Below are 17,208 nucleotides of genomic sequence, written 5' to 3'. Positions count from 1 at the left end.
TTGAAGTAATAAAGTGATACACATAGATATAGAAGATAGAAAACCAAGCAACAGAGAACATAAATCAATATAAAAAGATAAACTGAGTATATAAAGAACATTCAAACTTGATAAAACACCTCACAAACACGCAATCAAAATGAAAATGACATAAGTGGATAATAATTATTGTTTTGAATGAGAGATGGAGGCTTTCTCATGAGAAACTGTTTTTCTGTTTGTTTATCAGTTCCACAAACGTCGATGATTAAAAAAAGTTCAGATTTTCCAAAACTAAAAGTGGGTTTATTTAATTTAAGATGTTAAAGCAACCAATACGTATAGTTAAAACCTTTCGAATAGGAGCAGAACGCCCTTGACTAAGAATGAGAAATAAATTTTGTCAGTTTGTTCTAGTGATAGCGATTGATTAATGATTTTTTGTGAATTTCAGTCTAGAGTCTAGAAAATGTCTAATGCAGGTGTGTATACGATAATGGATGAAAAATACTTGTCTCGGATATCTTCTCTATACTCCCCACAGTCACACAATTCACTTACAAATGAATCATAGAATATAATTGTGACAGGTAATACATTTGAACTTCTACGCTTCTAACAGATCATAGACGCGAAAAATGTGCAATATTCATGAAACAATGTTTTAGAGTTGAAATTGGACTCTGGATTGGATTTTTGGTAAATTTTTTTTATCGAAATTTGGGAGAGAAACAGTTTTGAGCTATGCCTGCTGTTCTCTCCCAATCATAATATCATTTTATATTATTATTTTACACTGTATCGATTATTGCTTGAAAAGTTTTTAATGAATGAGTGTTATATACTTTTTAAAGTAAGAATCGCTGCAAAGAGTGGTTGAGGAGATACTTGATAAGATTGAAAAAGGTTCAGTATCAATCAATAATTGCCATTGTCTGAAAGGTGTTCATGAGCCACTAAAAGATCCCCAATTTAGATACAGTGACTACAGAGTCGTTGTTGGCGTTGGCATTATTATAGTTTGAGCCAAAACCATTCACGGAAGTGACATGATAGCACAACACATTGTGATTAGTTTTAGATCCATGGCAAGAACATGGATCGTTGGATGTTGGGTTATTTAGACTTATCTGTAACCAGAGTTTCACAGGAGCAATCATTTCGTTTTAATCTTCTAAAGCCTCTTATGGGTGACTTAGAACAACTGCATGGTGAAGATTAAACTAAAAGTAGCTAGTATTGGAATCATTGTGGTTTAACACACAACCGCTCTACGGTTGATGTAAATTATAAAATGCGGATTCCGTTCAACCGAAACCGGAAGAGTCGAGAGCTCATATCCAATGAAGCGGATGATTGTTGCTTTCATTATCATTGTTAAAGAAAAACGAGGTTATCTGTACGTGAGAATCTTTAATTGGAACGTAAAAACGTACTTCCCATGTACGTTCCATATATAGATGGAATGAATTGCAAAACATCTGCAAACTATGTTTTGAGTGAATGTTGAGAAAAAGGGTTTTATCCAATATTCCCTCATCTGGCTGATTGAAAAACTAGTGAAATATTGGCAATGCCCATCCCCGGCCAGTGTCTCAATGATTTACAGCTAATCGATGGTTGTAATCAGTCGGGCAAATCGACTTTGGTGTCTAGTGAGGAGCGATGGGTGGTAATGTTGAGGGGTGAGTGATACTGACTCAGGGGGTGTCCCGCGGAGGTTGAAGTGAGTGAAAATGATTTGGACGCGTTGGTGAGGCGCGGCGAGGAACGTGTAGACGCACTGTCGGGCGTGGCCGGAGGGATTCGAGAAGATCGGCGCAGAGAATGTTCCGTTCTGAGGTCCACTAGCACGGCTCACAAACGTTCGGTCGCACTCTGCAACACAAAACACAACACACCATTACCAAACTTGTCAATATAATTTCTAGTTTTGAAAAGACTTTCCAGATTGGAAGTTTTGCATTTTTAAGATATCAACTTTTCATTGTATTCTTTGTGAATAGTTTCTCATTTTACAGTGTTCTGATTACCAATCATGAATATAATAGAATATTTTCCAATTGAAGCCACATCTTAAGCTATCAGAAGCTTTAGCTTTGTCACGAATCACAACGAAATTTATTACCTACAACAATTCAATATTGTTTGAGAGTGCGTAAACTAGAATTCAGTTCAGTAATTAGGAAAATGATCTTGTTCTTCTCCTTCTTCTTTGGCTAAGCCTTGTTTCTGTATTGTTTATGTTTATTGTTTTGAAGGGATGGATTCAAGGATCCAAAGGTTCAAAGAACCCCACACGTAAACCGAAGCTTATTGTGTTCCCAATGTAGTATGTTAGTAAGGCAAACCAATACCTGTTTTCTTTACAAGAACCAGGAGTTCTTCCCTATACTAACATCCCATTCATCACCCGTTTGATTGTTGCAATCCAGTGTTATATGCTTGGCAGTCTCTTCAGACTGATTAGTCCTCGTGACCTACGTGAGTTCCACTCCTGGCTTCTTTGTAGGTCCTTGTGCCGAAGAAGGGGTCGCCAAATTGTCTTAAGGGCACCCGGTCATCCTCGACTTGGCCTCTTGACCTACATTCGTGCCTTGAGTTTCACCCATCTCTGGTCTCTTGAGTTTTTTTTTTGCACCTCCGAAACCGCCCTGATGGGGCAGATCCCGTTAGTGTGAAGGCAAGGAAACTTCTGGAGTTGCCTTGAGGTTCATTTTAGTCGCCTCCTACGACAAGCATGGCTGCTGTGGGTCAATTCTGGGTTTCAACACATTCTTGAGTACGATGGTAGACTCAAAGCTCCCTCAACCCTCTGGGGGCATTGTTTCAGTAGCTTGATGAATAATCATAAATTGAAACGACTTGAAGGTGTAACAAGTGGAAATCACTATTTATTGAAAATCGGTCCACTAGAGATTGTTAATGGTGTGCTTCGATTTTTCAATAAAATTATGAAGGCAACGATATCAATATTGTAGCCAATGAAAATTTATTTCCATTGTGAAATTTCAATGAAGCTTTCGAAGAGTTGCCTATTTCAAGGGTTCTTTTTAGTTATAATAAGGATGAAATTGTTATTTGGGAGTGGGGTTTAATTGAACTGTGGTGTTTGTGATGCTAAATTTGTAGGTCGGACAAGGAGCAGTTTTCATTTAGGATAGAAGAGCATATCAGAGCTTGGAAAAACCAGAAAGGAGATTCAAATTTTGTCGATCATTTGATATAATGTTGAGTTCAAGGCTGGAGAAAATGTTGAATTCCATCAAGTCAATGATAAAAGCAGACAGTTATATATTAGACAGTTGTATTTTAGTAGCAATGGAAACAACAAGATGATAAGTTAATAAAAAAACGATCCCTTGTCTATTTAAAATTAAGAGGCTTATTCCAGTCAGTACAATACCACCAATATTCAGTCTTATCTCCAGAGTAGGATATTTTATTAGTACTACTTATTTTACTTCCAAATTTGACCTTGACTTCTCCCTTCATATCAATTTCTCTGATGCTGTCTTCCATTATGGTTTTTGTATTTTTGTGTTTCAAATGTTATATAATCCAATTTTTCCTCATATTATTAGTTTTATTTTGTTTGTTACTAAGTTTTCTTTATTGGTTATTGTCTTACGGTTCTTATGACCGTATTTGGGATAATTGAGCTTGTCTTGTCTCGACCAATGGCAGTGGAGCTCAATCTCTATTGGTCGACAGCCAATGGTAAAATGTAGGACTTCATTCATATTATAAATTATATCCTGCTGCTGAATGTTCAAGCTTCCAGTGCACTAGATAATGATGTAACAACCAAAACTATTACTTCGAATTACTTTGATACATCAGTGGTGTTGACAATATCAAGTAATTTTCATTGAATATGAATATTTACTACAACATCACCTTCCCAACAACACAGAAAGTTTTCATTTATGTCTAAGTTCTCCTCTCAAGACTCTAGCTGAGATAACATTTTGATAATGACATGTCATATTTCCTCAAAGGAGTCTATGTCATGATAATACATATCATTGCAATTACAAAAGTTTCCCTAAGATATGATGTTAATGTCAGTTGCTCCTGTATCATGAGTTCAATCTCGAGGGATATTTCTGTTGAGAGGAGAATGGAGTAGCTGCATGTATAATTTATTTGGATTGATGTCCTGTCATTCCGACTCTATAAGTATTATATAAGAATATATGGAGTATATATGACTCTTTTGAAGTAAATAGAGTCTACAAGACTACAACTCTACAAGAGTATAATAAAGTATAGTACTCAATATCAAGTATAAGGAAAACTACAATACAATACAATACTAAGGAAAAACAATACATCCAGTAAGAAAGAGTCAACAAGATAAGTACATGTATCCAAGCAAAAGTTTTTTGTAAACTAATCTTGTATTCCATTTGTTAGAAGTGAAAAGTAAAACCGTCAAAATATGAAAGCAACTTCTTCTGCAAATTCAACTGCTATGTAGTAGTGTAAAATGTTGCTGCACATTCTTTACTTGTATTATATGATGTCTAATAATGAATAATAACTTTACGTTAGGCTATTTCTTCAAGATCATTCTTCTTAAAAAACTTATCCAGGTTCTATTATAATGAAACAAGCCTTTGAAAATAGTAATCGTAATAGAAAATGGTTTGATATGATTTGAAAATATTTGAACAAACTATAAGAGACTTTCTAAAATTTCTAGAACTTTCTGAAGTTCTCTTAAAAAATGCAAGATAGGACCACTATTCCAGTTTTACTCACATTCTCGACCAATGATTAAGGTACAAATGAAACCTAATGTTATAGGAATCTTTAGTAAATCTATAAAATCTTGTGGACTAAGTGGCTATCATTGGATTTGCAAAAGTTTTTTCAATATGTACAAGGATTGCGAACAGTAGAGTTTGAAAATTCAGTCAGCAATATCACTGTTGAGTTCATATTATGAAGTCTCCTCCATCTCCATTGAAGCTTATTTTAGTATAAAAGCATCATGATGAAAAATGGTACAAAAGTATGTGATTTCAAGTGTGAATGGAAGGAGCAGATTATGCAACCAACAATACACGTATCTTTCACTCTCACTGCATGCCGTAATGTCGGTCTAACGTTGAAAGAAGAGTATGATGAAGAAGTGAGGTGTTTTTCAAAAGATCCGGTCATCAATTCAGGCCACGCCACATGAGTCTAGCCCTGCAGTTGTCTGTTTGCAGATTTTTCATCGAGCAACTTGATGTGATAAGAGGAAAATGGGAGATTGCAGAGAGAGAAAGCTGGAAAAATATTAGGACATGAGGTAGAAAAGGATAGGGGATGTGTATGATTGATTGATAGATAGATAGATAGATAGATTTTATTTTACAATCGTTACTAGGCTTGTCGCCTATGGTAACATGGTTACAAAATTACAGATTTACAAATCATCTTAAATGATAACACAGCTACATAACATAAATTATTCTATTACATTCTCATAATAATAAGAGATATGATAATACATAGATAATAATTCTATATAGCTCTAAAATAATTAACAAAAAATTTAAGATGCATAATAATACATACAATAAACGAAAATAAAATGCCATTGGATATTATGATTTACAGGTATTAGTAGGTGTCAATCAAACGCTCCAATACTCCAGCAAAACAAGCAAAGATATTGATGGGAGGATGAGTAAGGAAACTATTCGTTGATGAATAGTTTGCCGATCCACACGGTGACTAATCGTATCTTCAATTTGGTTGAGATTGGAATGCGGTCACTGCTAGCCGATTGCTTGCTTAATTAATCCAACATAACCTGCAGTCAGATATTGTAGGCACATTACTCATGGTGCTAAGGGCTGATGGATGGTACCTATCTGCAATCTCATTCCAATCCAGTGGCATCAGAAAGAGATGGCACTAGAAGAGTAGAGAGGCAGAGAGCGAGCTTCAATATTAGATTTCGCAACGTCACGTAACGTTGTTGCCACTCAGTGGGCTTGCTGAAATATGAGAAGAAATCTCTCACTCGTTCAGAAAAAAGGTTCCGTCTCCTAAAAACTTTTTAATTTGATCTCAATCTGAGAAGTTAACTTAGTTGTAACTCCAATGGAAAAATGGATCCGAATTTACAGCGAATTACTGAGTTTTAAAATAACCTTGGAGAACAAACTAGGATTTTTCATTTCAATATTTGTGAGTTTCACTGTTTTTCTCATACAATGAGGAATTGGGCTAGTCAGAGCGACTGAGTCCAAGGTTCAGATCACTATGGTAGTTAGATAGATATGATGATAGTATCATTCACCAAATTTAATCCCATATCAGAGAGAATTGAAACTAACACGATTTTTTGAACTTCCTTTGTATTATCATTTTATACAAGTATTGAGAATATGTGTAGTGAGTTGAGTGAGTTTATGAATGAGTGAAGAAATGGATGAGCATTCGAGATTATCATTTTTTTACAGTATTATATCCTCTAACATAGCATCAACAAAGGTTTAGAAATAGCTAGGATAGCACCGAATAGCTTAAATTGTGAACACATCTTCTATAATATGGGTGTATAGAATCACCCGAAAAGGTAGAGGATTCTCATACAAAAGCTCTACAATTATAAGGCTTTTATCGACCCATGAAGGTGTCTAATGCATGTGACATTGAACTACGGAGAATTTATCAGTATTCAAAGAGAATGCATTTTTGACCGAGATAAATTGACAATGGGATTGCTGCACTACAGGTAAACTCCATTGAAGGTTACTGTGAATGGTGCTTGATAGATACATCTCAGATATAAAAGGCTGACGAAAGAGTGAATTTAATACAAGTGTAGGGAATAATAGAAGAGATGGCTGCTGTCTCTGCACTTGGCTTTCCACTAAAGATCTGGAGTAAAAGTAGAGTGCTTTAGCCGCGCTGGAACTGAAGAGGCTTTTCAAGTGGTCTCTGGTTCATCTTGCTCACTGTCATATTAGGCCGGCAAAAAAAAAAAACTTCATGGAAAACTAGCGAGAAGACAATGATTCCAGCTGGATATTACTTCATATAGATGAGATTTCCCTCCTCATAGCACAATTACAAGTTACCGATACATTAAGTTTAGCCATTGAATCATGACAATGTATCATTAAAACACACCTCAGAAATGAAATTATTTTTCAATATAATTGAATATAGTTAATTGATGGATAGTAGGCTCACCTGGTCAGATCATGTACAAAAGATAAAAAATGAGTTATCTGTAAACATAAGGAAGTTCTATTACCTCAGACAGTAATGTCCAAATGATGGTATGTATTGTTACAATCATACTATGCAATTATTGGTTCTAGAATATATTATGAAATAATATGCTATGGAAGTGCGTACAATATTCATATTAGACCTGTGGTTACTGGTCAGAAACATAAATTAAAAATAATTTGTGATGAACCTAAACAATAGAGTTTAATAATGCTCTTCAAAGAGCTATCAATATTACCAGTGAGACATTCTTTTCTATTCAAAGCAATGCTTAATTTAGCTGAAAATAATTTACATATCCAACAGATGAAAGAAAGAGTAAACCTCAGGAATGGACAGGACATTAACCCCCCAAAACCTAGATTAGAACATTCTAGACGTCACTTAGCTAGCTATAAAAATATTCAATTCACTTTCAGTAACAACAAGGAAAATAACGTCACGTCATTCATTTAGAAAAGAAATCGAGAAATTCATATTACAACTAGACAACGCGAATGATTTTTTTACTAAATTAATATAGGTCTAAATTTACTATAAATTCTACATTACTCGACATGAGCGCTGCATCAATATTAAAGAGCATTGAACTCACAAATCCCGTCCGGTATACGTCAACAGTAAGACAGTATTAAATTTGAATCACTATCTCGTTCTTCAAAAACGCATATTCATTTATGGTCTAATTACATCAGCTCTTCAGAATGAATGAAACGTTAAACTATGAATTGAATTGAACTAAATAAGAAAAAACAGCAACCACTCCGTACATAATTTTAAGATTTTTGTATGCGTGTTTGTGTATGTGTGTGCGTGTGAATGAGTACAAGAATGATTATAAATTGACATATTGATTTATTTCAATATAATATCATATTAAATTATAATGTTCCTCATTATATATAATATTAAAATTTTTATGTTAATATTTTATTATATATATTCAAGTGTACCCACACAGGGTAGCCTATAGGGAACACATATTGGAAATTAGGAAACAATATTGTATTTGCTTTTTGGGATGTTTTTGATTGTATGTTAATTTATTTTTCGAATAAAGAATAAAGAATATAATTCACATTAGTGTATCCACGTATAGCATTAAACGTCCAATCATTTCCGTCCTGTGACTTGCACGTAAAATATGTGTATGACAATAACTTCTAAGTTGTTTAGTAAATGGAAGTACATTATCTACTAGTGCAAGATATGAAATGTTACGCTATGTTAACATCAATATGATCAAATTCAAATTGGGTAATTGTGGAGCACTATATTTATTTGATGATAATAGATATTGGATACATAATAAAATGTGATTCAATTTAACGGAAGCGTTATTCAAAGAGAACTAATCGAATGCGAAATGTTAACATTTTTTCACAAAAAATGTGACTCAATCAAATTGCATGGAATCACGAATTGATGAGTAACAGTGAAACATATTTTTTCACTTGAAGTACATTTAAAAAACATTTCTAGGAATGGAGACTATAAAACCTGAATGAGAAGTTCAAAGTGCGTCTACTACACACAATTTTAAACTTGTAAAGAAAACATAATCAATAGAGAATATCTTAGTCATAGAGATGATCTTATTGTGAATAAGAAGATAAAGTAAAAGAAGAAAGAAGATTGAAATTGTGGAAGTATTGTTTGTGAGTATTAGAAGTAAGTAGTAGTAGTAGTAGTAGTATTAAGTTGTAGTAGATATTGATATTATTCACTCACTGTGAAATCAGAATAATTGATAGAACGAAATTCCTAATTATATGCTATGAAGTAGTTCGAAGACTGCCGCTTGTTTGACAACATAATAAATCACCAGAAGGAAATGATTGGTAATTTGTAGCATTAATTGGGAATTTCGTTCTATTAACTTTTTTTAAATATCTTAATCAGTAAGATTTATCGAGCTCTAAATGCTCAGTTTGAAAGAACTTGAAAGATCAAGATGCAAAAAATTGAGATCGTTGAGTCTGTGTGGAATAGAGACATAAATTATGTCATTTCATTGCTATGAGAGACGTGAAAAGGCAGCACAGTATCAGAGGCAGCGAGTGACATCGTTTTCATGCATCATTATGGTGACCTGATGAGTGAGAAAGTGAAGAGTGAAAGTGCAGGACTATTGAGAAGGGAGAAAGATTACAGAGAGAAAAATAATAATTGAAAGGATTTTTCGAAATGCTCATTAGGACGTTACATTTGTTGCATTGTCCAATTATGACAAGGAAGATGAAAAATCGGAATGTTTATTCTTAGCTGTTCACAATGGAAACATTGATGTCTATTAATAGTTTAATGACTTCAAATCTTCCATTGATCGAATCAAGATTTGTTGCTATTTCCAGTTAATTGACTATTGATAAGTGTGTCTAAATAGAAAAAAGCTCTCTCTGGTCGACTGCCGTCCAAATGAAGTGCAGCCTTTCTATTTTGGGATGGTTTTAGTCGTGATCGCATCAAAGGGAACGAATTAATAAATGATTCACCAGCATTGATCTTCCCTTTCAAAGTGGAACTCAGTTGTGCAAAAGCTGACTGAACGAGTCTTCTTGTTATCCGAAAATTCAAATTCTTGGAAGAGACCAGAACAGATGTTCAGGTTACTTATTCTATAATCCTATACTATTAAACGAGCAGCTTCTGTTTATATGTTTCGATATTTAGAAGTTTATATGTTAGTATTTCACCGGATCTCGAAAACTGTTCTAACGATTCTCACGAAGTTCATAACATAGTAGGTTTATAATATAAAGATTCGATTGCACTAGGTCTCATCCCTGTGAAAACTCGCTTAAGGACATTAAAAGGATAATTATTATTCATCCTTGGGAAAACAGCTGATAATAATTTTATTTCGTCGTCTGTTGGCGATGAAAGTGAGTGAGTGAGCGAGTTCATGTGTGTGGGATTGTGTCAAAATTATGACTCAGCTGTTGAACTTTCGTAATCATTCAATCAGGTACTTACCAGTACTTTGCCGGTTGCAAAGAAGCCGGGTTATTTTCAATCCTGATTAATTCCAGTAGATCCATCTTCTTGAAATGGTCTTCTCTGATTTGGTTCACGTGAAGTTAATCAGGATTAGAATTCAACCGGCTTTTGTGCAACTGGGCCTTTGTGAGAAAAACTTTTGCATTCCTATGTGAATCTCAATCTACTGTGATTAGATGAAACATTTCTGTATGAATGTTATTAAAATTTCTTTTTTCGTAATAAATTGTTTATGCTTTTGAACTCCAGAGCGAAGCTCAGTCCCCGAGTGTTTGAATTTTTTATCCTTGAGGTGTCCTTAAGCGCGCCTCTCCACTAGGAAATACTGAAATGAAGTGCATCTAACGGGTGATTCTCATAGAACATAATCTCATGAACTTATGTCATTGTGCGAAATAACAATGAGAAGACTATGTAGTTGGAGATGATGATTGAAGCTGAAAATTAGGTGTTTTTCACAATACAAGAAGCATTGTTGTCAGGTATACCTCGAAATCTATATGAGAAAGAGCGCTCTACCTGATCTCAGATTGTAGAGCACAAAAATACGCCCAGAGGGATTTCCAATTATACATCTGAATAGTAACAATCGGAAGATATTGTTGATCAAAAACTAAAATTCATCAAAATTGATTTTTTCTTCAAATTTCACTCATTTTTGAAAAATCATAACTCAGTACACATTGGAGATAGAGAGTTACGAATGATCTCATTTTATTCAGAATACCATAATCTAGAAAAAAGGCGAGAACAAATTTTTCTGTCCGATTACGAGATTTGGCAGAAATAGCTGAAAACTGGATAATGAGCCGAAAATACGAGGTTTTTGGGCCACCCTGTATCTAGCACAAGGAAATTTTGCATGGAGAAATTGGTTCTGGACTTCTCTTATGTACCCAAAAAATATATTAGAGAATCAGAACTACAATATAAATTGCATGCACCAATGTACATAGTGACTGGACTATGTATCAAGTTGAGTTCCTGTAATTTATTTTTCGCCCCACTTGGATGTAATAAGCTGGTTTACGTGCGTCATATGGAGGCCGAAAGTGATTGTTTTCTGACCAGGCCGGTATAGTATATTTCGCACCTAGGGCCGAAAATGAGATATTTCCGGCTCGAAATCGGTTTTTAAGTCCGAGGCCGTAGGCCGAGGACTAGAAAAGATTGAGAGCCGGAAATACATTTTTGCCCATGGTGCGAACGCTATTTTTCGCCACACCCAAAAAAAACTTCCCAATATATAAGAAATTAAAAAATAAATAAAATCCAAACAGCCTATTTTGATAGTTTGAATCTTGGTTATGACAACTTTTACTGTCAATTAATTTCAATATTACTAATTAATAATTTACAATAATGACCATATTTTTATACTATTAATATTAGGCGCGAGCTTTGCGCCCGGTGCAATATCATGGATAGATGGATGGATAGAATTTTCATTACTATTTTGAAATAATGTGATGAAAAAATTAATATAATTGCATATTTCACAGTTTTGTCTCAAAATATATCTAAAAAATAGGTAATAAAAGTCGAAATTCATCGACAAAAAAAAAGTCATTGACCGAGATTCGAACCTAGATCATGTTTTTTATTCACTGAGCTTTGAGTTCTGACTGATGTATTACGCCTTTACGCTCTCGGCCATTCCGTACTGTTGAACGTTGGGGCCTGACTGATAACCCTTAGCATACATGTAATACTGTAATACTAGACTTCTAAAAAAGTTTACTTCACTCCTAAAAAGCGTACCGTACAACAGACTTTGGCTCATGACTTATATTATTAAAATTAATATTATTATCTGTCTCACAATAAAATTTTCACTCTGAATTAAGTCAGATAACGTAGGCTATGTAGGCTACTATAATAATAGAGTATAGCGCAAATTTGAAGCCGGTTTGCTGGCATTTTCACAACAAAATATTGCTCTGAAAATAGTTAAATCATAGAGAAAACATTCGAAGATTCAATCTTGAGTGGGCCTAATGTTTTCTCTATATGGTTTAATATTGAAGAAAAATTATCTAAAAGTTTTAATAATGAATTACGGAAAAAATTACTAGGAATTTTTCAGTCAAGGCTGAGTTTCACCAGTAGGCTTATCTTAAACTTCAGATCTGTGCTGTATTTGCTTATTATTATTGTTGATTGTATTGCATTAAGAAGTGGAATTCGATAATAAAAAAGAAACAATTATTACTCTACCTCACTTTTAAATATTGATACAATTATTGTACTTTGAATTCAAATTCGATTCTTCACTTTTAAATACTTGCGATACGTACCTTTCTGACAATGGACAATGTAGCCAACATTATATTGTTGAGGCTATGGAGATATATCATCGTATTCTATTGTTTGATATCAAAAACACAATAATAAATATTAAATTATGAAAGAGTAATTTATAAAATATATTATTATAGACATAATACCGCGATTCACGATACATAATTATATAGATTATTACAGTCATTATGAAATTATCTCTCTATGATTTTTGTGAGATCGGACACGATCAGCTGTTATTCAAGGTCATTTTACAGCCCTAGGGCCGTAAAGTTTTACCGGCCTGGTCGGAAAACAATCACTTTCGGCCTCCATATGACGCACGTAAACCAGCTCATTACATCCAAGTGTGGCGAAAAAATTTTTACGGCCCTAGGGCTGTAAAATAACCTTGAAGTCAGCTGATCCTGATTTGATGTGAACGTGTTTACAAAATAGTTTATGAAACGGAATCAGTTTATGCTTCTAGAATTGAATAAAGTTTTTGCAATAAGATACTATCATTTTATTTGGATGAATGAAATACAAATAATGAGATATTATAAACTATTCCAATTCAATTTTCAGTGTATAATAGAATCTAACCTCAAACCTCCTAGTACAGCGTTTATCATGGAACTTGGTGGATAAACGGAATCATTTTATGCTTTTAGAATTCAATAAAGTATTCTGTAATAATATACTATCATTTTATTTGGATGAATAAAATACAGATAAATATATATTATAAACTATTCAAATAATTCTATTTTCAGAGTAGGATAGAACTTTTAACCTAATCTTCCGTTGACATTCAGATTGGCCAAATTTCAAGTGTGCTAAAACAGCTGATCAAAAACTTTTCCTTCTTTGTGTTTATCATTCAATAATCAAAACATTTATAATAATATCATCTTATTGTCATTTGGAAGAATAAAAAGTATAAACTCAACCTCTTACATAATTGAACATAATCTTTTAGGTTATTTAGACAAATCAGAATAAAAAATAAAAATACTTGGACAATTTCTTGATATTCAGATTACCTCAAATTTGCTAGAGCTATAACCTTCCACTTTTGCTTTTGGAAGTGCTTATGATAGACAATTATTCTCATATTATAAATATATTGTTTATTTTCCTGTGTGGCGAAAAATAACGTTCTCACCATGGGCAAAAATGTTTTTCCGGCTCTCAATCTTTTCTAGTCCTCGGCCTACGGCCTCGGACTTGAAAACCGATTTCGAGCCAGAAAAGTCCCATTTTCGGCCCTAGGTGCGAAATATACTATTTCGCCACACTTGGATGTAATGAGCTGGTTTACGTGCGTCATGGAGGCCGAAAGTGATTGTTTTCCGACCAGGCCGGTAAAACTTCACGGCCCTAGGGCTGTAAAATGACCTTGAATAACAGCTGATCGTGTCCGATCTCACAAATCATAGAGAGATAATCTCATAACGACTGTGATAATCTATATAATTATGTATCGTGAATCGCGGTATTATGTCTATAATAATTATATTTTATAAATTACTGTTTCATAATTTGATATTTATAAATAGCCTCAACATATATAATGTTGGATGCATTGTCCATTGTCAGAAAGGTACGTATCGCTAGTATTTAAAAGTGAAGAATCGAATTTGAAATCAAAGTACAATAATTATTGTATCAATATTTAAAATTAATAACAATTATTGTTTCTTTATATTATCGAATTCCACTTCTTAATGCAATACAATCAACAATAATAATAAGAAAATACAGCAGAGTTCTGAAGTTTAAGGTAAGCCTACTGGTGAAACTCATCCTTGACTGAAAATTCCTTGTAATTTTTCCAAAATTTATTATTAAAACTGTTAGATAATATATTTCTTCAATATTAAACCATATAGAGAAAACATTAGGCCCACTCAAGATTGAATCTTTGAATGTTTTCTCTATGATTTAACTATTTTCAGAGCAATATTTTGTTGTGAAAATGCCGGCAAACCGGCTTCAAATTTGCCGCTATACACTATATTATAGTAGTAGCCTAGATACGTTACCTGACTTAATTCAGAGTGGAAATTTTATTGTGAGACAGATAATATATTAATTTTAATAATATATAAGTCATGAGCCAAAGTCTGTTGTATGCTTTTTAGGAGTGAAGTAAACTTTAGAAGTCTTCTAGTTTACAGTACAGTATTATGTGTCTGCTTAGTCTTATGAGTCAGGCCCTATGTTCAACAATATGCAATGGCCGAGAGCGTAAAGGCGTAATACATCAATACAAATGATTCGGTGATAAACAAGATCAAAGTTCAAATCTCGGTCAATGACATTTTTTTTTGTCGATGAATTTCGACTTTTATTAGCTATTTTTAATATTAGTTACCATAGCCTACTTACTTTTTTTAAATTTCAATCAATTTTTTAGATATATTTTGAGTAATTTGAGACAAAACTGTGAAACATGCAATTATATTAATTTTTTTTTCATCACATTATTTCAAAATAGTAATGAAAATTCTATTCATCCATGAGATATTGCACTGGGCGCAAAGCGCTTTTATCTGGTAAATGTATTTCATCCGATAAATGGATGAATTATTATTTATTTTGGAACTATTATTTATAATACTGTATTATACGGTCAGATTGCACAAAAGTCTCTTAAATATTTGAGATTAAATGTCATGAGAACCAATCAGAATAGACTGTAAATACAAACAATTTGAATGTACATTTGACCTCTCAGAGAAACGTAGTAGAATCTGCTAGAGGATTCATGTTCTCAAACAATCATAATTGCACATTCGACTTCTATTCAAATAATAGAGAATAAAATAATAGAGATTTGTTGTATAAATAGTATAATGATTGTATAATTTATTTTACGTGAAAAACAAAGAATTAACTGTCAATAATGCTTATTTTTTATAATTTAATATGTATTTATGTATCTAGTATAATTAAATAGGTATTTAAACTATCAATAAATGATCATTTCTATAACTTGATATGAATTATTTTGTAGTTTTGATACCGAACAATAGAATACGATGATACTATCATAACCTCATTAACATTGTATAATTTATAGTAGCATAACCTTAAAATTTTGCTTTCAAAATTGCCAACTTAACATTATTATTATTATTTTTTTTGGTGTGGCAAAAAATAGCGTTCGCAACACGGGCAAAAATGTTTTTCCGGCTCTCGAACGCTTCAAGTTCTCGACTTCGTCTCGAACTTGAAAACCGCGATCTCGAGCCGGAAAACGTACATTTTCGACCCTAGGTGCGAAATATACTATTACATTACTCGAATTTACTCCATCTATAATTTTCCCACGTCCACTTCGATCTACTCGAATCTCTTGTTCTGTAATGCCGCGTTGGTTTTGATATGTTTTCGCTGATTAAATCAAATTTCTCAATCTTCGGTGAAAATCATCAGTTAGTTTCAACTGAAGATTATTAAACGGAGCGTTAACGTGAATATGTTATAATCGACCCCAAGACTTTTCATTCTATATTCACAAGTTTAAATGTGAATTTCATTTTCATCTATTCATTCATTGTCTAAAACACTATAATCATAATACTATTATGACATTGGAGGGAAAACTAGGCCGAGCCTGTACTATATCTCATAAGACTTTGAGACTGATTAACTCCAATGAAACTTCCAGCTTTCGGATCAAGCTCAGATGAAGAATTCTTTGTGGGAACAATGAATAGAAAAAGTGTTGAAATGAAAAGAATGGAACGAACTTAGTTTGTAATAAAACAAACAAGTCAGTCTGAGAAGAATCTGTCTCTGAGAAAACAATACAAGATTCTCTTGTTCTTCCCACACGGGAAAAAGGTAAGGGGGCGGGACGAGAGAGTTCTGATACTGGTAACTGATACTTCTTGAAAATGAGCAAAGAGTGGGCCGATGAGAAGAATATTGGTAAGATCTCTTGAACAAAGAGAGCAGCCAGATTGGAGGCTGCAGCAGATACATTGTTTCGAACACGATTCCTGCCACGTTGCAATCTTTGGAGGATCTGCTTGCAAAAAAGAGCGCAAAGAAGACGGAGCTGTGCATTGATTGGGTGGTGGTGGAGATGCTTGCTCTGGAGAGGCGCTCACATATTTTAATTAACAGTACCGGAGGGAGTGTTGGTTGAACAATTGATTAGACTCTCCAATTACAGATCATGCGTTCTGACCGTATTCATCACAAGTTAGGTCTAATCATGTTCAATCAATTGATCCAATGAAATGAAAATGACAGGATCATAGACAGAATTTTCAAATAAGAATTTTCTATTCAAATAAGAAAAAATTATCTGCTCTTTTATATGATATGATTTTGTATCGTTGTGATGAATTTTGTTTATATCTGCTAAACACATCTATTTAGGTTAGTCTATGAGTCTATTGTATGTAAGTGAAATCCACAGGTGTAAATAATTTGCGAACCACCGATATTGAGGTTAATAAATTTAGGGTACTGGCCTAATCAATCTCTCAACAGGTGCCAATAACAATCCATGGAAATTTTGTAGCAAGTTCGAGATTGATCATCTGAAAATTCTGGGTATAATCTATATCACTATGTAACGTCCTTTTGGGGTTACATGTGCCCAGCTGGCAGTAGTCGGTAGAGAATATAGTTGGTTGATAATTTTATTAATTTGTCAATAATAATAAAAAATACTAGTACAAGATT

At 33.5% G+C, this 17,208-nt stretch overlaps 1 protein-coding gene across 1 annotated transcript in view; it reads right to left on the bottom strand.

The window, feature by feature from the left end:
- Positions 1–17,208, bottom strand: part of LOC111056408 (tolloid-like protein 2) — a 313,249-nt gene that overhangs the window by 46,822 nt on the left and 249,219 nt on the right. The window contains exon 5 of the mRNA XM_039434020.1: positions 1,680–1,857. Coding sequence (XP_039289954.1) covers positions 1,680–1,857 — 178 coding nt within the window. The remainder of the gene's footprint in view (positions 1–1,679; positions 1,858–17,208) is intronic.

The sequence above is a fragment of the Nilaparvata lugens genome, chromosome 1 (assembly GCF_014356525.2).
Source record: "Nilaparvata lugens isolate BPH chromosome 1, ASM1435652v1, whole genome shotgun sequence".
Classification (NCBI taxonomy): Eukaryota; Metazoa; Arthropoda; class Insecta; order Hemiptera; family Delphacidae; genus Nilaparvata; species Nilaparvata lugens.
This window is presented reverse-complemented; position numbering and strand designations above follow the sequence as displayed.